We start from the raw sequence: 23,289 nt of genomic DNA on the forward strand, positions 1-23,289 counted from the left end.
TCTAGGCAGCTTCTAGAGTAGGTTACATGGTCAGCACAGTATTGTGGGCCTATGGGGCTGTAATGTGTTTTAGAATTTCTATGTTTCTATCTCTGGTGGTGTTTAGGGCTTCCTTCATCGTGTCAGTAGCTTCCCCTCAGTTTTCACTACTGTCAGTTTTGCAAGTCCCAGGTGGAGACTCAGGAATACTGTTGGACTCACATGTAGAAGGATTCTTCATTGCTGTTTCCATAACAGTTTTGTTTTACCAGCTAGGGTGGTTAGTCCTGAGTTGAAGCCCAGAACCTGGAGGACCATTGAACCACTCTTCGTCTGGCCTCTACACTTTGACCTGTTTGGCAAGGGTGACACTACTAAGCGCCAAAGCATTAAGCCCTGACTCCAGTCAACATAGCTTTCCGTGTCATAGAGACACACAGTCCTCCAAACCAAGACAAGGTTGTGGTCCTCTTGGAGGCTAGAAAGCGCTCTTGGGCTATTAAAAGAAAAACTTCACACCATCTTAAAAGTTTCTTCCTCCAGGCAGTTAATCTGATCAATTCTAGTCATCACCCACCCCTATATCTATTACCCTAGTTACTGCACTGTACTGTCAACACTTTAAACCATAATGTTGTTTACAATGTAAATACATGCTGATGTTTATGTATTTATGTACATTTTCTCCATATCCAAACTTTAATTTCTAACTTTATTTTTTATATAAACTCTTAATAATTGTTAAATTTGTATTTTGTAGTATCTTGCCCCACAGCAAATTCCTAATACGTGTAAACGTATATTGCCAGTAAACTTGGTCCTTGATTTGTCTCAATCTGGTAGTGAGTTCAGCAGCTAATATTTGGAAGCAACGAACAAACTGGGATATAGGACATTTGAGTATCGAGTTCGTGTAAACAGGGCTGTTGACTGGGACGTTGGGTGAGATTTCAGTCACCATCTGCTGTTGTCTGCACTCTACTCAGACATTCATCCTGTACCCACATTTATTTACCGCAGGACCTGCTGGAGGTCTCGCTCAGGGTTGTCCTGGTCCCTCTGGCAAGGGCATTTTATATTTACAGTGATTTTCATTTTAAGTTTAAGTGGATTTGAAAACATTACATACAATTAAGTTTTAAAATGACCACAATAATTACTTGAATAAATATCAAGCAAAATAAAAAATACTTGACCTGAATTTTGCTGACGTTAAATTAAGGGCCTCTGGCAGTCTGGAGCTGCTGCCAGACTCTGATTTGAATAGCACGGCCTGTGTTTGGATGCTCTGACATCAGATTTTCAGTGCACATTCGACCTGCATAATGTATGGTAAACTTTGTCTGATTGTAATTCAGTAGTGAATGAACGGAGAAGATCTCACAAGAAATATTACGACCATTATATGACAGACCTGTATATTTTTTCCCCCAAGTTATTGATGTCTGGCCCCAAAGATCTGTTCACTTTGTTCCAGATCATAGCACCTCAAATACTAAGCGCACTACAAGATACAGGGAGCAGAAGTGGCCACTTCGCACACTGCAACTTCAGCAGTTAAAAACATTCACCTTGCTGCTCATTTATATCAACGGCTTCCATTCCACAGGGGCCGCCTTAAATCTCCCCAATCATTCCAAGAGGGGTGTCGTGTAATTTCCTGGCTGAGACCCAACACTGGCTATTTTTCTGCCCGCACAAGCAGCTGTAGAGAGGAATGATCTGTTTAGTGACGGTTGCCTGGGCAGAGTCAGCTTTAATGTGATTTGCATGAACCTGGGCATGCTCTGTAAATGCCAAGTTCTACCAATAGAAATGCTTTATACTTTACACCCTCTAGGCTCGTTGACAGTCAAAAATATCAAGAATATTTCCAACATAATCAACCAAAGACTACTGAAATTTTTAGAAGATTAAATATTTGGAAAACAATTGAGCACTTGTTTAAAATTGAGCTGATTCATATAACTCAATTAATTAAGCTAAATATAACTTGCCTGAAATTACACTCAGTGGCCACTTTATCGGTTACCTTCTGTACCGAACAAAATAACTATTGAGTGTATGTTCTGGTCTTCTGCTGCTGTAGCCCATCCACTTCAAGGTTCAACATGTTGTGCGTTCAGAGTTGCTGTTCTGCACACCACTGTTGTAACGTGTGGTTATTTGAGTTACTGTTACTTTCTTGTCGGCTTGAACCAGTCTGACTATTCTCCTCTGACCACTCTCATCAATGAGGTGCTTTTGCTCACAGAACTACCACTCACTGGATCTTTTTTGTTTTTTCACACCTTTCTCTGTAAGCCCTCGAGACTGTTGCATGTGAACATCCCAGGAGTTCAGCAAGTTTCTGAGATGCTTAAACCACCCAGTCTGGCACCAACAGCCAGTCAGTCCATGGTCAAAGTCACTTAGATCACATTTCTTCCCCATTCTGATATTTGGTCTGAATAACGACTGAGCTTCTTGACCATGTCTGTGTTGTAGCGTGGGTGAAATCACCGGAGAGACAGAGTCACTGGTAGATACAAAGCAGCTTCTTTATTCGACACAACAAGCAGGCATCACACAGACGGAGACGCTTTCGGTAGAAAGGTCTGCCAGCCCAATGTGGGCTCGATATTTATATGCTAAACACAAAGGCAATCTCTACTTAAACGTTATAGACAATGCTTCCTATTGAAGCTACATCCAAACATCACACCTTCGGATTTCATCCTTTCCTTCCGACGCCAGCATGTTTGGGTTGGTATCCACAGTCTTTAGTTAAATTCGCAATACATTTATTTGGCATTTTACGTGTTAACATGAAGACAATTAATATTTATAATGTATAGATAATACTGTCTTCGAAACTACAGCATCAGGTCAAACTACGACGCCAGAAGCATCTGGTATTCACACTTTTTTAGGAAGCGCATTGTTGTGGACTCAATCCACAGTATTTTGTCATAAATAGAAGTCTGGTGGCCAAAGTCATTTAAGTGTAAACAAGTCAACTACCCAAAAAAACTCACTCTAATATCTGTATGTTTTATGCATTGAGTTGCTGCCACATGGTTAGTAAATTAGATATTTGCATTTACGAGCAGGTGTACTCTGTAAAGGTGTACAGGTGTAAAGTGATCACTGAGTGTAGTCTAGCTTACTTGTACAACTTTTCCTTTACAGAAACTGAAACTATAATTCATCCTCCTACTCCCACTTTGGTTTCCCTGTGTCTTCTGCACCGCTGGGGAGGCTGAATACAAACCCTAGGAGCAACACTTCATCTTCAGCCTTCTAGCCTTAACACTGAATTAATTAGCTTTAGATTATTGCTATTCTATCAATGTGAGGAAAATTTCAGTCTGCCACCTTTTTTCTTTCCCTCTTATTAAACAGGGCATAGCCCAGTATTTCACAAGCACATCAGTAACAAATTTCACAGCCACAACTTGATCCCACCTCCCATCTGTCTTCACCCTATCATAACACCCACAATTTTTTTATTCTTTAGCCCAGGGGTCCCCAACCTTTTTTACACTGAGGACTGGTTTAATATTGACAATATTCTTGCGGACCGGCCGACCGGGGGTGGGGGTGGGGGGGAGGTGTTCAAGTAGGGTTAAACTCACCTCAACATGTCTTTTACAGTTAAGGTTGCCAACTTTCTCGCTCCCAAATAAGGGACAAAAGTAGCAGTCAAATCCCAGGACACTTTACCCCAGGAAAGACTACCATGACCATGAAGCCTTGCGCGGGCACCTGTGTGCACATGTGTGACGTGCGCATGCACGTACGTGCTGATTTTTTTCCCCATAAATCGGTTTTGCCTTCATCTTCTCAACTAAACTGTACATACATTATTTCTACTTTATATAGGCCGTGTATTTATCATATCATTCTTGCTTTTACTATATGTTAGAGTTATTTTAGGTTTTATGTGTTATTTGATATGATTTGTTAGGTTATTTTTTGGGTCTGGGAATGCTCAGAAATTTTTCCCATATAAATTAATGGTAATTGCTTCTTCGCTTCACGCCATTTTGGCATGAAAGGTTTCATAGGAACGCTCTACCTTAGCGGGGGAAATACAGGACAAACCAATTTAGCCCAATATATGGGATGTCCCGGCAAATACGGGACAGTTGGCAACCCTATGTTCAAGTTCAACAGTGCGTGACAGGGAATGAGGAAAGGTGCAGCTGACTCATATCGGTTCCTCATGGCCCGGTAGCACATGCTTTGCGGCCCGGTACCGGTCCGCAGCCCGGTGGTTGGGGACCGCTGCTCTAGCCTAACTCAGTTTTTGTTTTTGGATTCCCAGTAGTTACATTATTCTTAAAAGCAGTAGTTGTGTTCACAGTTTGGATCTTTAAGTGGTAATTCTGTTTGGAGAATCATGATGTTTTGAATTGAATTGACTTTATTTCTTACATCTTTCATATACATGAGGAGTAAAAATCTTTGTTACATCTCTGTCTAAATTCACGATGTACAATTCATAGTAATTTATAATAAATAGTCAATATGGACAGTCAATATAACATAGAAATACAATTGTATCAGTTTGAATTAATCAGTCTGATGGCCTGGTGGAAGAAGCTGTCCAGGAGCCTGTTGGTCCTGGCTTTTATGCTGCGGTACCATTCACCGGATGGTAGCAGCTGGAACACTTTTTGTGGTTGGGGTGACTCGGGTCCCCAGTAATCCTTCGGGCCCTTTTTGCATAACTGTCTCTGTAAATGTCCTGAATAGTGGGAAGTTCATATCTAGAGATGCGCTGGGCTGTCCACACCACTCTCTGCAGAGATCTGCGATTGAGGGAAGTACAGTTCCCATACCAGGCAGTGATGCAGCCAGTTGGGATATTCTCAATTGTGCCCCTATACACCTACAGTCTTTTATTGGCTTTCCTCCGTTATGTCCTGTTTAAGCTTAGAGAAAATAAGAAGTCAGACATTTGATACATCCTTTAAATTTGAGCAAATCTGGCATACTTTTATTCAATATTTTCATTTAATTTGATTTATTACACTCCCAATTTTTTTTCTCTCAAAGTTTTAGATCTGATCAGAAAGTTTTTCTTTTTTTTATTTTGGTCATATCCTCAGAATGGACTGCCCAGTCCCTTTGTTTTTTGTATAGTGTAGTGTTTTTTTCCTTCATTTAAAATCCAAAGTTTTTTTCTTTCCTCTTTATGAACTGATAAGAGGAGAATTGCTGTTTTCTTTTTTATTATATATAGTAGCTTAACACTATGTATAATTTTGATAATGTTTATCTCAATCTCGGTTTGAATTGTTATTGATATACATATTTGAGATAATTCTCCTCTTGTTTGTGTTTATGCTCCTTTTAAATCAATAAACAGATTAATAAAAAAATTGTGCCCCTATAGAAAGTTCCTAGGATTTAGGTAGAGACATTTTATGAATTTATCAAAATCTGGCAGAGCTTTAACAAATGCTGAAAATGAATTTCTAAAGGAATTCTTCAAATTAGTGCAACCTTTAGCAGGAGTTTTATAAGCGGTTATCCAATTGGATTCTGCATAGTATTCACTCATTTCCCTAAAATCTGATTTCAGACACATTGGCTTTTTTGAGCAGCTTTAAAAATCTATGTAGTATTGCGACACTTGAGAGCATCCTGTGTTTGCACCATCCTAACATATCCTAATCAATTTCAGGAACTAGAGCCTTACATTCCGATATCGAATCAAGCTTTTCGTTGTTGTTTGTCAGGGGCTACAGTCCTGTTTTGGGTAAGTGTCTTTTTTCGTTCCGCAAAGCCAAACCCTGCTTTAAAGTTGATTGAGAGTAAAGAGATAATTTCAGTTTAGTTACCAACTATCTTGATGACGATTCCTCACTAACAACTTGCATCCCAATAGGTCCTAGCTTTCTTAGCACGTACTCCTCTCCTGATAATACACATTAGAATCAGAATCAGGTTTATTATCACCGGCATGTGTCATGAAATTTGTTAACTTAGCAGCAGCAGTTCATTGCATAGAAGGAAAAATAAATAAATAAAATAAATCAGTTACAGTATGTGTATTTTGCAGGTTAAAAATCGTGCAAAAACAGAAGTAATATATATTGAAAAAGTGAGGTAGTGTTCACGGGTTCAATGTCCATTTAGGAATCGGATGGCAGAGGGGAAGAAGCTGTTCCTGAATCACTGAGTGTGTGCCTTCAGATTTCTGTACCTCCTATCTGATGGTAATAGTGAGAAAAGGGCATGCTCTGGGTGCTGGGGGTCCTTAATAATGAACACTGCCTTTCTGAGACACTGCTCCCTGAAGATGTCCTGGGTACTTTGTAGGCTAGTACCCAAGATGGAGCCAACTAAATTTACAACCCTCTGCAGCTTCTTTCGGTCCTGTGCAGTAGCCCCTCTCCCCTTACCGGGCAGTGATGCAGCCTGTCAGAATGCAGTGTTAAATCATAAGCTGTAGGGTTGAAGTGGGACATGAGAGCTAGCATTGGATGCTCCTTCACTATAGGATGTCCCTGCTTATCTTGTCCGCGTCTTTGCTTATTCAGTAGTGTTGCTGGCAGACAGCTGATGCCATCTCCAAAGCTATGCCTGTCAAACTGTGCTCCGCCCATTAAATTTCCTCTTATTTGGTATTCCTTGCAACCATTTTGCATCGCGACTTGTTACGTAAGCTCGCAGTGGGACATAAACACTATAAGTAAAAGAACCTTTGTTTTATGTGCAGTTTCTTCTTTGAAAGGTATTGAGATGATCTGTTTGATGTTGTCTTTAGCTCATTATAACACCCATCATGAATGCTCGGACAATAGCTCTTCATCAATTTAAAGGAAGAGAATGCAGGCACTGAACAAACCCAAATGTAGGCCCCAGATGTTTAAAGATGATCTTTCACGTGTACATTGAGACATGGAAACATACAGTGCTGTGTGTCGTTTGTGTCAAATCAAATCAGTGAGGATCATGCTGGGCAGCCTACAAGTGTCACCACACTTCCTGTGCCAACATAGCATGCCCCCAACTCACTAAGCCTAACCATACATCTCTGGAACGTAGGAGGAAACTAGAGCATTCAGAGGAAACCCACGTGGTCACAGGGAGAACGTATAAACTCCTTACAGACTGCCACGGAAATTGAACCCTATGATTGCTGGCGCATTACTAGCGTTACACTCACTGCTATGCAGCTGCGCCACCTCAGGATGTTTGGTCTTGAACCCACCAAGTTTTGTTTCACAGATACAACATGGTAACAGGCCCAACAAGCCCACAGTGCCCAATTACACCCTTGTGACTAACTGATCTGCTAATCCGTACATCTTTGAAAGGTGGCAGAAACCGGAGCACCCGGAGGAAACCAATGTGGGTCCGAGGAGACAGCGGCAGGAGTTGACCCTGGGGTTAATAGCTCTACAATACTGTTCCAATGTTCTAATCCTGCTGGGCTATAATGTGCTGTTGGACAGTGCTCTGAATTTAACATCAGTGAGTGTAGTAGGACCCTGTAGTGAGACAGATTTACATGAAGTGAATTAAATTTCATTTTTTTTCTCCACCTTTACGTGTAGATCTTTTTAATCCTGATCTGCATTATTGCTGTCATCGTGTACCGCCTCTCCATGTATGCCTCTTTTGCCAAGATCACTGTGACCATGAAGGAAGTGAAGTACATCGGTACGTTGTTCACACCGCAGATGGCTACAAGTGTCACCGCCTCTGTACTGAACTTCATCATCATCATGATCCTGAATTACTTCTACGAGAAGGTGGCAATCTGGATCACCGACCTTGGTAAAGCGTTGTTCCCTCCCAATCTCCAGAAGACTGCTTTTCTGAACGAGATATGCAAGACTAATCTTTCCAAGTGTTAGTGCAGTGGGGTAAAGGTCTTTTTTTTACCCCCTTATTCACTTGAAGGCATTCATTATCCAACCTTCCTTATAACTGAGAAACGAGCTCAACACTCCAAAGACAGCTATTGAGACAGAAGCAGGGTAACAAGCGCATCATGCAGGAAGAACTCAACAGGTCGGGCAGCACCTACAGGGAGGAATAAACAGCTGAAGTTTCGGGGCGAGCCCCCTCATGCTGCCTGACCTCCAGCATTGTGTGTGTGTGTTACTCTGGGTTTCCAGCAGGGGTTTGGCAGCTGGGCTCCATGGACCCCTTGGTCAATGCTAGGGGTCCATGCAATAATAAAGGTTGGGGGATCCCTGATCTACAAAATCTCTTGTGTTTATGAGACTAGAAACAGGTCCTTCAGCCCAACTCAGTTGGCAACTGAGGTGCCCACCTGAGCTGGTTGTATTTGTCTGAGTTAGGCCCATATCTCTCCAAACCTTTACTATCCATGTGCCTGCCCAAATGTCTTTTCAATACCGTCATTGTACCTGCCTCAGCTACATCTTCTGACAGCCCATTCCATATACGGTACCCACTACCCTGAGTGGAAAGCATTGCCCCTCAGATCCTAGTTGCAGCTTTCCTCTCTCATCTGAAGCCTGTGCCCTCTGGTTCTTGATCCCCAACTCTAGGGGAGAAAGACCGTGTGCATTATCTACGCCCAGCATGATCTTATACACTCCAGGGAGTAAAGTTCAGGCTTCCCAACCTCTCCCTTTAACAAAGTCTCTTGAACCTTCACAGCATCCTTGGAGACATTTGCTGCACTCTTTCCAGCTTAGTGGCAACTTTCCTACAGCGGGGTGACCAAAACTGAGCACAGTACCTGGATTCAGACTGGGAAAAGACCCAGGTTCCTTCCCATATGGTTATCATGCAACCAGCTGAATTTTTACCACAGTAGTAAGGTGATGGATATTTTGTAGTGATTTAAATTTTCAGAATAGCTACCATATTTGAGTTCCCACACTGTGATTAATTTAGTCTTCTGGGTTACCAATCCAGAATAATAAACCTTCATTTTGAATTCAGTATTGTATCTTCCATAATCCCATTATCTTTCTATGAGCGAAGATGGGCTGAGGTAATTTTTGTCAATGTGGACCCAATCCTTCAACCACTAAGCTGGCAGCAGTGAGAGACTTGTTCCAAGTTAAGTTATTGTAAATATTTTCACGTCTGTATGAAAGATAACAGTTAAGCCTCATTTGGAATATTGCGTCTCGTTCCGGTCACCGTATCACTGGAACGGAGGCTTTAGAGAAGATTCGGCAGAGTTTCACCAGGATACTGTCTGGATTATAGAGCAGTATTTATAAGGAGAAATTGGACAAGCGTGCTTTCTCTGGAGTGATGGAAGCTGAGGGGTAACTTGATAGAAGTATATAAAATTGAGAGGCACAGATAGTCGAAGACTTTCTACCAGAGTGGAAATGTCAAGTATTAGAGGGCATAGCTTTAAAGTAAGAGGGTGAAAGATTTAAAGAAAAGCAAGTATTTTTTTCCACATGGGAAGAGGTAGGAGCTTGGAATGCACCACCCAAGGGAAGTGATTGAGGCAGATACATTAGCAATGTTTAAGTGGCACATGGACAGGCAAGGGTCGAGGGTTATGGATCATGAGCCGATCAATAGGATTAGTTTTGATTGGCAAAGAGAACATGGGCCAGATGTCCTGTTCCTGTGCTGTAATATTTTATATGTTGGGTTTCATGGGGAAGTAACTTTGGTTTCTGGGTCATTTGGGAAAGCTGAATCACAGTATGTGTGATATGTGTGGAAATCCTTTGCCACATGTATTGATTTCTTCAATATAACCTGAGAGAGTGCATCGAAGGCGAATGTTCAGGTGCTTTCTCAATTGTGTATATTGTTTTGTGAGTTTAGTGATTTGAATTCGGTGCCAGTTTTGACAGGCGTGTACCATCTACCAGTGCCAGTGTGGCCCAAAGTGAAGCTCTCCAAACCTGACTGATGCAGTCCCCTCCAAGGAAGATGAGCTTTTATTTAATCCTATTAATTTTGTAACATCCAGATCCCAGAAAGGAAGGTAGTTTACTAGGCTTCGTTCACTATACTAAGCCTGCTGTGAATGAAACCGAGTTTACCCATTTCCCCAAAGAATTACAGTGAAACAATGGATGGGACATTGGGGTGGGAATGGTGTTGCAGATAATGCTTGTTGTGCTTGTAAAATATTGCCTTGCACTACTTTTAATCTTATTGGAGCTGAATGCTGAGAGATAAAGTCCTACACAAATACTTTGGCATAAAGAATGAGGAATCTGCTTCTTAGGAACTGTCGGTATTTCCACAAACCATCAACGTTCAAAGTGACTTTATTATCAAAATACATACTGTTGTGTTTTGTAATTCCAGAAGATAAAACTAACCGACAGAAAAGTGTTGAACCGGGAGAAGCCGGCCTACCTCTTTCTTTTTACTTTGGCAAAGCGCACACTTAGAACGTGATGGCGTTATGACTTATGCCATTCACACACTTTAACATATAAACCATAAGGATTATTTAAGTAAACCAGGAATGCTTAATCAAACAATGTATTTTCAATATTACTCAGATATTACTGAAATAATAAATACACAACACATATATGTCATCGTATACTATACCCTGAGATGTATTTTCTTGCGGGCATTTACATTAAATACTGAGTAACACAATAGACTCAATGGAAAAAATGCACACAATAAACACAACCAAACAGTGCAAAAGACAACAAATTGTGCAAATATTAGAAGAAAAATAAATAAACAAACAATAAATATCAAGAACATGCGATGTAGAGTCCTTAAGAGTGAGTCCATAGTTGTGGAATAAGTTCTGTATTAGGGTGAATGAAGTTATCCCTTCAGTTATAAGAGCCTGATAGTTGAGGGGTGTAATAACTGTGCCTGAACCTGGTGGTGTGGGACTTGAGGCTCCTGTGTCTCCTTCCCGATGGCAGCAGCATGGCCTGGATGGTGGGGGTCCTTGACGATGGAAGCTGCTTACTTGCGACAGCCCCTCCTGTAAGTGTGCTCAATGGTGAGGAGGGCATTACCAGTGATGGGCTGGGCTGTTTCCACTATTTTTTGTAGGCTTTTCTGTTCAAGGACATGGGGTTGGAGAAAGACACGTAATTTTCCCTGTCTGTACTGGTCCTGGACATAGCGTCCCTCAGAATGGCATGATGGTTAAAACTGACACTACCACATCTGTTTGCTGATGTCACAGATCTTCTGTGTATTAACCACACTGTTCTCTTTTTTGTGTGTTTTTGTTCAACAGAGATCCCCAAAACCCACTTTGAGTACGAGAACCGACTGACCATGAAAATGTTCCTCTTTCAGTTTGTTAACTACTACTCCTCGTGTTTCTATGTTGCCTTCTTCAAGGGCAAGTTTATTGGACACCCTGGAGAATACAACTATCTGTTTGGGACATGGAGGAACGAAGAGGTAGGATGCTCGGTTGGTCAGTATGTTGCTATTAGAAATGTACTGAAGCCTTTTACAGCAATGTTACCAAACACTGATGCAGAAAGGCATGCAACTTCAAGGCTTGGTCCAAGAAGTAGACAATGTTAAAAGGAGAAGGAGAAGAGATTATTTGAAAGAACAGGATTTCCAAGGCGTGGCTTCTGTTAGTGGATAGGTTTCAACTGGAGGTAAGCAAGAGACCAGATTAAGACATTATAGGGCACTGAGGTAACAGAGGTAGGAAAGGGCATGAGCAGGAGGGACTTGAAATCAAGGACAGTAATTTTAAAAACCTCTTTCATGTGCGAAAGGCCAAGGAGACATGAGTTAATACCACCCCCCTCCAACCAGTGTCAAAATCCGCTGTGTGAAACAATCATATGAACCATGAATGTCCCTTGTACAAAAATACTTGTTTGGTTTTGAATTATGGATCTAAACATGGGAAGTTATTAAGATTCAACTGTTTTATACCTGGCTACTCAGAATCTTTAGTTCCTTGAACACTTTGATTATTGTCCATGATTGAGGATTAGTTTTGCGCATGGAGTGGCATTTAAGCTGTCATGTATTAGGCCAAGTCCTCCCTCTGGTGGCATACATGTGTAATTACACAAACTCCAATTTGGACAGCAGTGACAAGTTAGAATACACTGGTGTAACAAAGTACCCTTCGTACCTCTCTCCCCTTCATTTTCCATTACAGATTACTCCTCAGTATCGATTTTCATTGATATCAATGTAAACAGAAAACAGAACAGATGTAGTAGAGGGATAAACGGTCACTGTCATCAGGTTTGTTATCATTCAGAGAAAATGACCAACTGTGCTTCTGGACCCTCAATCTTTTGTGTGTGTGTGTCCATGTCTCTGTGTGTTTTGAGGCCTCAATAGTTACTGTGAGGTCAAATTTAACTCTCATAGTGACCCCTTTGGCTTTACTTTTGTGGTTCATTGTTCAAAGTTCAAAGTAAGTTTATTATCGAAGTATGTATATGTCACCACACAGTCCCCTGAGATTCATTTTATTGCAGGCATTCACGGTAAATACAAAGAAACACAATAAGTCAATGGAAAACTGCTCACAACAAAGACAGTTAAACAACTAATGTGCAAAAGACAACAAACTGTGCAAATACAAAAAGAGAAAAAAACAATAAAAATAAAGAAAGAAGCAAGCAAGCAACACCTTTCAGGAACATGAGATGAAGAATCCTTGAAAGTGAGTCCATAGGTTGTGGGAACAGTTCAGTCATGGGGTGAGTGGAGTTATCCTCTCTGGTTCAAGAGATTGATGGTTGAGGGAAAACAAATGTTCCTGAACCTAGGGGTTTGTAACCTAAGGTTCTTGTACCTGCTTCCTGATGGCAGCAGTGAGAAGAGATTGTGGCCTGGATGGTGGGAGTCCTTGATAATGGCTGCTGCTTTCCTGCACCTGTGCTCCTTGGAGATGAGCTTAATGGTGGGGAGGGCTTTACCGGTGATGGAGTGGGCTGTATCCACCACCTTTTGTAGGCTTTTACATTCAACGGCACTGGTGTGCCATGTCAGACCATGACACAACCAGACAATATACTCTCCACTGTGCATCTGTACAAATTTGATGACATGCTGAATCTTTGCAAATTTCTAAGGAAGTAAAGGTGTTGCTGTGCTTTCTTTGTAATGGGATATCTGTGCTGGACCCAGGACAGATGCTCTGAAATGATAATGCCGAGGAATTTAAAGTTTCAGACACTCTCCAGCTCTGATTCGCTGATGAGGACTGGCTTGAGGATGGCCGGATTCCTTCTGGAGTCAATAATCAGTTTTGTGGTCTTGCTGACATTGTGTGAGAGGTTGTTGCTCACCATTCAACCAGATTTTCAATCTCCCTCCTATATGCCGCATTGTCATCAGTGGTATCTTCAGCAAACTTAAAACGGCATTGGAGCTGTGCTTTCCTTCACAGTCATAAGTATAAAGTGAGTAGAACAGAGGGCTAAGCGCACAGCCTTGTGGTGCATCTGTGATGATGGCGATTGTGGAGATGTTGTTGCCAATCTGATTCTGAAAATGAAGAAATTGAAGATCCAGTTGCACAAGGAGGACTTGAGGCCTAGTACTTGGTTTCACAGTTTTCATTGATATAGAAGAACAAACGTTTGAAAAAATTGTCTTTGATTGTTCATAGGGTGTGATAACCAAGCATTCAATTTAATCTTTATTCCCTTTAACCCCTCTCTCTCTGACTTCTTCTGACAGTGTGACCCCGGTGGATGCCTGATTGAACTGACCACACAGCTTACCATCATCATGGCTGGCAAACAAATCTGGGGCAACATCCAGGAATCTTTCTGGCCGTAAGTTCATTTCTCAGTTACTGCTCCCATTCATGATGCTGTAAGTATATTAAATAACATCTGAACCTCATAACAATGCTTTAAGCTCATTTTGGCCCTACTAGTGTGTTGGAGATTATGAAGAGAAAACTGACACAGGTTGGAAGATTTTAACTCCCAAAATTGGAGGGAATGTCTACAATTCTGAATCTGGGCATCCACGTTGTCTGATTTTCCATCCCATCCCCCTCCTTTTCACCCCTCATCCCTGCTGATTCCTTGGCTAAGTTGTTAAATGCAGGGCTCTTTCACGTTTTAAAGAATTAATAAACAAACTTTGGCTTTTGTTCAGCTCTTTGCGTTTGGAAGAGTAACCTTGAAAGTTAGTAGTTTTATTTTTTTTTTACCAGGTTCAATTACTCCTCATGAACCCAGCATCCAGAATCTCTCTGTTCACTAGAGTTTCTGAGGTTCAGTGAGGAAAGAGGTTGTATCTCAGGAGGTGGCCTGGAAAACCTATTTCACACACTAGATAAATGTGCAGGGAAAAAAAAGACCTGCTGCTCCATTTTGTCAGTCCCAAAGCATTGTGTATAAATTTGACACCCTCTTCCCCCAACCCCACCCATGGGTGCCTTATGATCTACAGACAGAATCAATAAATAAAGTCCTTGGCCAATAAAGGGTGAAATTTCTGTCTGATCTCCATTTGAGCGGTCAAGCCCGGTCCTGGGAATCACATAAACTGTCTGTTATCCTTCATCAACAAGGACAAAAGCTGCTGGAATCTGGAGAAACAAACTATCTGCAGGAGGAACTCAGCCGGTCGAGCAGTGTCTATGTGGGTCAGGGAAGAAGCTGTCCATGTTTGAGATTGAAACTCTTTTTCCAGATTACAGCAACTCCATCTTGAAGGAAGATAGGTAGTCAGCATCCAACACAAACTGAGAGTTTACTTTAGAGCCGGGGTGCCCAATGTTTCTTAGGCATTAGAGCCATGTCATTAATGGAGGGATCTGTGAACCCCAGGATGGGAAACCCTGCTCCAGGATAATTGGAATCTCCCAACATCCAGTACTTACTCACCTTACTTTACACAGTTCAGATTTCTCTCAAACACACTGTGGATTAGAAACAAAAATTAATATTTTAAATTAGCATGCTGAATGCAGCTTTCTTTCATTATTTTAGCAAATAACAAGCAAACTTCAGAGCAAGCCCATAATCGTGTGATCATATGCTATACTCAGGGATCCGCTCAGATTTCTCGATCCTTCTTTAAGATGTGCCTCTTTCGTCATCTTGCAAGGATTTTCAGAGATGAAGCACACACTGGTCATTGGGTGCCTCTGTAAAACAGGAGTGTTTTCTGCTCAGGAGGATCAGTGCATGATAAAGCTGTTCACTTATGTTGTGCTATTTCTGCAGATGGATAAAAAACTGGTGGGTGAGTCGAAATGCCAGGCATCATCCGGAGCGACTGTACTCCCGCTGGGAGCAGGACCACGACCTACAGGACATGGGCCAGCTTGGCCTCTTCTATGAATATCTGGAAATGGGTGAGTAAAGTAATCTGTTAACACCCTCCTTATTGAGGACAAGAACAATGCTGTCTAACCTACGATTACTTCTCAAAGAACACTAATGAATTTTGTGCTGAATCAAAATTATGATAGTGCAGTTTTTTTTCTTGGCTGCAACATCCAATTCCTCAAGATTTCAACAATATTCAAAGGGAAATTAATTTGAATTTTAATGCAAAAGATACAAGGGAATTGTGAAGGAAAATCTTCCTCGCAATGGCTTTGGGTATAAGAGCTCTGAAACCTTCCCTTGTAAATTCAGTAAGGGAAGTCACAAATAAATGGCATCTCATATCCTTTCTTCCTCACAACGAAGGAGTGATAAAATTAGATCATAAAAATAAGATATAGGACCAGAATTAGGTCATTTGGCCCATCGAGTCTGCTCCACCATTTCATCAGGGCTAATCCATTTTCCCTCTCAGCCCCAATCTCCTGCTTTCTCCCTGTATCCCTTCTTGCCCCAACCAATCAAGAATTTATCAACCTCTGCCTTAAATATACGTAAAAACTTGGCCTCCACAGCAGGGCTGTGGCAACAAATTCCACAGATTCATCACTCTCCGGCTAAAGAAATTCCTCCTCATCTCCATTCCAAAAGGATGCCTCCCTATTCTGAGCTTGTATCCTCTGCTCGTATACTCTCCCACCATAGGAAACATCCTCTCCACATCCACTGTATCAAGGCCTTTCACCATTCGATAGGTTTCAATGAGGTCACCCCTCATTCTTCTGAATTCTAGTGAATACAGGTCTAGAGCCATCAAACACCTTTCATATGACAAGCCATTCAACCTTGAAATCATTTTCATGAATCTCCTTTGACCCCTCTCCAGTTTTAGCACATCCTTTCTCAGATAAGGGGCCCAAACATGCTCACAATACTCCAAGTAAGGCCTCACCAGTGCTTTATAAAGATTCAATATTACATCCTTGCTTTTATATTCTAGTCCTCTCAAAATGAATACAGTCAGCCCTCCTTATCCGCGGGTTCCGCATGCGCGGATTCGACCAACTGCGGATCGGGATAACCCGGAAGTTCTCTCTCCAGCACTCGTTGTTTGAGCTTGTACAGACTTTTTTTCTTGTCATTACTCGTTAAATAATACAGTATAACAACTATTTACATAGCATTTACATTGTATTAGCTATTATAAGTAATCTAGAGGTAATTTAAAGTATACGGGAGGATGTGCGTAGGTTACCGCGGATCGAGATCGAAAAGAAAACCCGGAGGTTCTCTCTCCAGCACTTGCTGTTTGAGCACGTACAGACTTTTGCTTCTTCTCATTATTCCTTAAACAATACAGTATAAAAACTATTTACATAGCATTTACATTATATTAGGTACTATAAGTAATTTAGAGATAATTTAAAGTACAGGCAGTCTTTAAGTCGGATTTGTACGAAATTGGAACAGGTACATCCGGTATTATTTAGCGTCAGTTAGTCAAACGTTTGTCTTAGTATATAGTATATAATTTACCTGTCTATGCATATAAAACACTTAAGAAATGTATGTATTTCAATAACTAAACCACTGCGTTGCTTAGTAATAATTGTAGCTTTCATCGGGGCAGGGCCTTTCACATGCTTCATTATTCTTACTTTATCCTTTAAAATTGTTCTGATTATTGACCGACTGTAGCCTAACGCTTTTCCAATGACCGATGGTATTTCACCTCTTTCCGATCGCTTTATTGTTTCCACTTTATTTTCAATCGTGATCATTTTCCATCGACGGAACAGAAACACTGTGGATTCAGCAACAGCCACAGGAGCTCCCCCGGGTCCTAAAGTCCACCCACACTGTGACGGGTTAAATAAGGAACTTGAGCATCCGCGTTTTTTGGTATCGGCAGGGGCGCGGGGGTGGTCCCAGAACCATTCCCCCACGGATAAGGAGGGCCGACTGTACTAATTTTGCATTTGCCTTCCTCACCACAGACTCAACCTGCAAAGTAACCTTTACGGAATCCTGCACAAGGACTCCCAAGTCCCTTTGCACCTCGGTTTTTTGTATTTGCTCTCCATTTAGTAAATAGTCAACCCTTTCATTTCTTCTACCAAAGTGCATGACCATACACTACCCATTACAGTATTCCATCTGCCAATTCTTTGCCCATTCTCCTAATCTATCTGTCTTTCTGTAACCTCAAAACCATCTGCCCCTCCACCTATCTTCATATAGTCTGCAAACTTTGCAACAAAGCCATCAATGCCATCATCCCAATCACTGATATATAACATTAAAAGACCCCTGTGCAACACAACTAGTCATCGGCAACCAGTCAGAAAAGGCTCCCTTTATTCCCACACTTCGCTCCTGCCAATCAACCACTGCTTTATACGTGCTAGAATCTTTCCTGTAATACCATGGGCTCATAGCTTGTTAAGTAGCCTCATGTGTGGCACCTTGTCAAAGGCCTTCTGAAAGCCCAAATACACAACATGAACTCATTCTCCTGCTATCCTGCTTGTTATTTCTTCAAAGAGTTCCAACAGATTTGTCAGGCAAGATTTTCCTTTGAGGAAACCATAGACTCTGGCCTATTTTATCATGAGCCTCCAAGTACCCTGAGACCTCATCCTTAACACTCAACTCCAACATCTTCCCAACTACTGAGGTCCGACTAAGTGGCTTATAGTTTCCTTTCTTCTGCCTCTCTCTCTGTTCTTGAAGAGTGGAGTGACATTTGCAATATTCCAGTCTTCTAGACCATTCCACAACTTAGTAATTCTGGAAAGATCATTTCTAATATCTTCACGATCTCTCCAGCCACCTCTTTCAGAACTCTGGGGTATACACCATCTGGTCCAGGTGACTTACCTACTTTCAGACCTTTCAGTTTCCAAAGAACCTTCTGTCTAGTTATGGTTGCTTCACACACTTCATACCCACTGACACCTGGAAATTCCACCATACTGCTAGGGTCTTCCACCGTGCAGATGAATACAAAATACTTATTCAGTTCATCCGCCATTTTGTTGTCCTCCATTACTATCTCTCCAACGTTGTTTTCCAGCAGTCCAATATCCACTCCCACCTCTCTTTTACATTTCATGTATATGAAGAAACTTTCGAATCCTCTTAATATTATTGGCTAGCTTACTTTTGTATTCCATCTTTACCTTCTTAGTGACATTTTTAGTTGCTATCTTGATTTTTAAAAGCTTCCCAATCCTCTAACTCCCACTAATCTTTGCTATATTTTATGCCCCTTCTTTGGCTTTTATGTTGGCTTTGGCATCTCTTGTTCACTATGGTTGTGTCGGTGTTCCTTTAGAATGCTTCTTCTTCTTTGGGATTATATATCCTGTGCCTTCCGAATTACTTCCAGAAATTCCAGCCATTGCTGCTTTGCCATCATCCCTGCCAGTGTTCTTTTCCGATCAATTCGAGCAAACTCTTCTCTCATGTCTCTGTAATTCCTTTTCCTCCACTGATTGATACACTGATTTAACTTCTCCGTCTCAAATTTCAGGGTGAATTCAATCATATTGTGATCTCTTTCCCCGAAGAGTTCTTTTACCTTAAGCTTTCTAATCAATTTTGGTTTATTGCATAACACCCAATCCAAAATAACTGACCTTCTCATGGGCTCAGCCATGAACTGCTCTAAAAAGCGAACTCATAAGCAGTCTAGAAATTCCCCCTCCTGTTTTTCTTATAGACATCCGTTAGTCTCGTGAGACCATGAATTTGTGCCTTGGAAAGTTTCCAGGGCACAGGCCTGGGCAAGGTTGTATGGAAGACCAGCAGTTGTCCATGCTGCAGGTCTCCCCTCTCCACACCACCGATGTTGTCCAAGGGAAGGGCATTAGGCCCGATATAGCTTGGCACCAGTGTCGTCGCAGAGCAATGTGTGGTTAAGTGCCTTGCTCAAGGACACAACACGCTGACTCAGCTGAGACTCAAACTAGCGACCTTCAGATCACTAGACCAACGCCATAACCACTTGGCCACGCGCCTCCTGTAATCCAGCATAAACCTGATTTTCCCAGTCCCCCTTTTTGCATGCATTTCAATCTCCCATTTTAATTTGTAGGGAACATCCTTACTATTGTTTGGTTGTCTGTACACATCTCCCGTCAGGGCCTTTTTACCCTTGCAGTTCTTTAGCTCTATCCACAATGATCCAACACCTTCTGACTCTATATCACCTCTTTCTAATGATTGATTTTAATTTTTTACCCTCTGCCTTCCTGTGTATCTTTTTGATACAATGTGTGTCCTTAGACAATAAGCTCCCAGTTATAATCTTTCAAACATGTTTCCGTGATGCCTACAACATCATACCTGCCAATCTGCAAATGTGCTGCAAGTTCATGTACCTTATTCCATATACTATGCCCATTCGGATACAACACTTTCAGATCTGTATTCACCCTTTTCGATTTTGTCACACCACGCTGAACCTTTTGATTCCTAACTTTGTCTGAGGTCTTACCAACATTTGCCTCCACAACCTCTCCCCTAACTGCTCAGGCACTCTGGTTCCCGTCCCCCTGCGACTCTAGTTTAAACCCCATCATGCAGCATTAACAAACCTTCCCGCTAGGATATTAGTGCCCCTCCAGTTCAGGTGCCTTCTCTACAGGTCCCACGTTCCCTGAAAGAGAGACCAATGATCCAAAAATCTTCCACCCTTCCTCCTACACCAACTCCTTAGCCACATATTAAACTGTATAAACTTACTAGTTCTAGCCTCCTGAGATCACAACCCTGAAGGTCGTGCCCTTTAACTTAGCACCTAACTCCCTGAGTTCCCTATGCAGAACCTTGTCACTTGTGCTACCTATGTCATTGGTACCTACATGGACCACGACTTCTGGCTGTTCACCTTTCCACTTAAATATCCCAGACCCTGACAACCAGGAGGCAACACAACATCTGGTTATCTCATTCTCATCCACAGAACCTCCTGTCCATTCCCCTATCGAATCCCCTATCATCTCAGAGTGTCTTGTCTTTCCCCTTCTCGTCTGAGTCACAGAGGCAGACTCAGTGCCAGAGACCTAACCACTGTGACTTTCCTCTGTTAAGTCATTCCCCCCCCCCCCACAAAAACAGTATACAAAGTGATATACCTTTGCAGGAATAGAAGTGGGGGGAATAGAAAAACATTTGAGCATTCACACCCGTAATGAAAAAAAGGATGTTAGATTGATTTGCAGAAGAAATGATCCCTAGAAGGTGATGAAAATAGAATCAATCCAGGCTTTCGAGGGAGAATTAATGTATTCTTGCAGTCAATAGGGATAAAGTGGGGGAATAGAACTGATGAGGTTGCTGTATGAGGAACTGGCTGTGTTCTTGGAAACCCAGCTCAAGTCAGCAGATGGCAACTGTCCAGTGTTGCTGTATGACAGATGGATTGCCTCCTTCTTTCCGATAGAGTGTTTGTCATCTATTTGGTCCACCCGCCGATGAGCGGTTGATTGAGAAATTTATTGCACAATCGTGGTTCTCATCTTGCAGCTTCTCATAAAGTTAAAGCACCTACTCCATCAACCCTATTTTAAAATTTAAATCATTTAGTTTTTAAATGAATGCATCTACGTTTGTAAAACATTACAATTTACTCTGTTAAAATTGACATTGTTCCCTGTTTTATGTTGTGTGCATAGAGCAAGAAAAAATTGTAAACTCTTTCAAACATATCTGGAATATTTAGTATAAGAGCTTTGAAATCTTGCCCTTTGAGTTCAGTAAGGGAAATCAGAAATTGATGAGACCTCATATCCTTTCTTCCTCACAATGAAGGGGTGATAAAATTGCAGGAAATGAAGTAAGAATAGAAAAACATTTGAGCAGTGACACACACAATGAAAAAGGGATGTTGGTTTGATTTACAGAGGAATTTAGCTTTTATTTGTAGTCATTACTAAATTATTACTCACTGGTCCATACTGCTCACAACTTTATCTAGCATTGGGAAGACCATGTTCTCCTAAGGTATCCAACAATAGTCCAAATTCCCTCACAATGCTCCAAAAGTGGTATCATTCTGTGGACCATGACGTGAAAGTCAGAGTGACTCAATGAGGATGACTCAGCACAAAAACTGCCCAATTATGTGTGAAGGAAAAGTCCAACCCAGTGTTCCCGTCATGAGAGGTGAAACAGGAAGGCCGGCCAACAGGGCTCTGGTGAAGTTGTATAGGCCATTCCCCAGGACAGTAGATATAATGGATTATAGGAACATTGATGAATTCCAACCATATTATCGATTAAGATAGAGGAATGGGAAGCTTTTAAAACCCTACAGAGAGCAACTAAAAGGATCATTAGAAAGGAAAAGATGGAAAATGAAATCAAGCTAGCAAACAACATCAGTGTGGAGAGTAGAAGCTTTTTCGAATCAGTAAAAAAATAAAAGAGAAATGAGAGTTGATATAGGACTACTAGAAAATGAGGCCAGAGAAATAATAACTGGGGTTAAGGAGATGGCAGATGAACGAAATGAGTATTTTGCATCATTCTTCACTGTGGAAGACACTAGCAGTGTGCCAGTTGCTGTAGTGTGTGAAGGAAGAGAAGTGAGTTCAGTTACTATTACAAGGGAGAAGGTGCTCAAAAAGCTGAAAGACCTAAGGGTACGTAAGTCACCTGGACCAGGTGAACTGCACCCTAGGGTTCTGAAGGAGATAACATGAGAGATTCTGGAGGCATTAACAATGATCTTTCAAAAACCATTGGACTCTGGCATGGTGCCAGAGGACTGGAAAATTGCAAATGTCACTCCACTCTTTAAGAAAGGAGGAAGGCAGAAGAAGGGAAACTATAGACCAGTTAGCCTGACCTCAGTGGTTGAGAAGATGTTGGAGTCAATTGTTAAGGATGAGGTTATGGAGTACTTGGTGACACAGGACAAGATGGGACAAAGCCAGCATGGTTTCCTTAAGGGAAAATCCTGCCTGACGAACGTGTTGGAATTCTTTGAGGAGATTGCAAGTAGGATAGATAAAGGGGATGCAATGGGTGATGTATATTTAGACTTTCAGAAGGCCTTTGACAATATGCCACACATGAGGCTGCTTACCAAGTTAAGAGCCCAAGGTATTACAGGAAATTTACTAACATGGTTAGAGCATTGGCTGATTGGCAGGAGGCGGCGAGTAGGAATGAAATGATCCTTTTCTAGTTGGCTGCCAGTGACTAGTGGTGTTCCGCAGGGGTTGGTGTTGGGACCGCTTCTTTTTATGCTGTATATGAATTATTTAGATCATGGAATAGGTGGCTTTGTTGGCAGGCTTGCAAATGATACAAATACTGGTGGAGGGGCAGGTAGTGTTGAGGAAACAGGTAGGCTGCAGAAGGACTTAGATAGATTAGGAGAATGGGCAGGAAAGTGGTAGATGAAATATTATGTTGGAAAATGCATGGTGATGCACTTTGATAGTAGAAATAAATGTTCAGACCATTTTCTAAATAGAGAGAAAATCCAAAAATCTGAGATGCAAAGGGACTTGGGAGTCCTGATGCAGAACAACCTAAAAATGAACTTGCAGACTGAGTTGGTGGTGAGGAAGGCAAATGCCATGTTAGCATTCATTTCAAGAGGTCTAGAATACAAGAGCCGGTATGTGATTCTGAGGCTTTATAAGGCACTAGTGAGGCCTCACCTTGAGTATTGTGTACAGTTTTGGGCTCCTCATCTAAGAAAAGATGTGCTGGCATTGGAGAGGGTCCAGAGTTGGTTCAGAAGGATGATTCTGGGAATGAAAGGGTTATCATATGAGGAATGTTTGATGGCTCTGGGTCTGTACTCGCTGGAATTCAGAAGGATGAGGGGGGATCTCATTGAAACCTTTCAAATGTTGAAAGGCCTAGACAGAGTAGATATGGAAAGGATGTTTCCCAGTGTGGGAGAGTCTAGGACAAGAGGGCACAGCCTCAGGATAGAGAGGTGTCCATTTTAAACAGAGATGCAGAGAAATTTCTTTAGCCAGAGGGGGGTGAATTTGTGGAATTTGTTACCACAGGCAGTTGTGGAGCCCAAGGTCATTTGGTACATTTAAGGCAGATAGGTTCT

General features: G+C 41.7%; 1 protein-coding gene across 9 annotated transcripts in view; it reads left to right on the forward strand.

The window, feature by feature from the left end:
* Positions 1-23,289, forward strand: part of ano5a (anoctamin 5a) — a 270,568-nt gene that overhangs the window by 229,027 nt on the left and 18,252 nt on the right. For all 9 annotated transcript variants that reach the window (XM_063061746.1, XM_063061747.1, XM_063061748.1 and 6 more), the window contains 5 exons: positions 5,654-5,728; positions 7,533-7,755; positions 11,156-11,325; positions 13,591-13,688; positions 15,096-15,226. In XM_063061746.1, the coding sequence (XP_062917816.1) occupies positions 5,654-5,728; positions 7,533-7,755; positions 11,156-11,325; positions 13,591-13,688; positions 15,096-15,226 (697 nt within the window). The remainder of the gene's footprint in view (positions 1-5,653; positions 5,729-7,532; positions 7,756-11,155; positions 11,326-13,590; positions 13,689-15,095; positions 15,227-23,289) is intronic.

Source organism: Mobula hypostoma, chromosome 11 (assembly GCF_963921235.1).
Source record: "Mobula hypostoma chromosome 11, sMobHyp1.1, whole genome shotgun sequence".
Lineage (NCBI taxonomy): Eukaryota > Metazoa > Chordata > Chondrichthyes > Myliobatiformes > Myliobatidae > Mobula > Mobula hypostoma.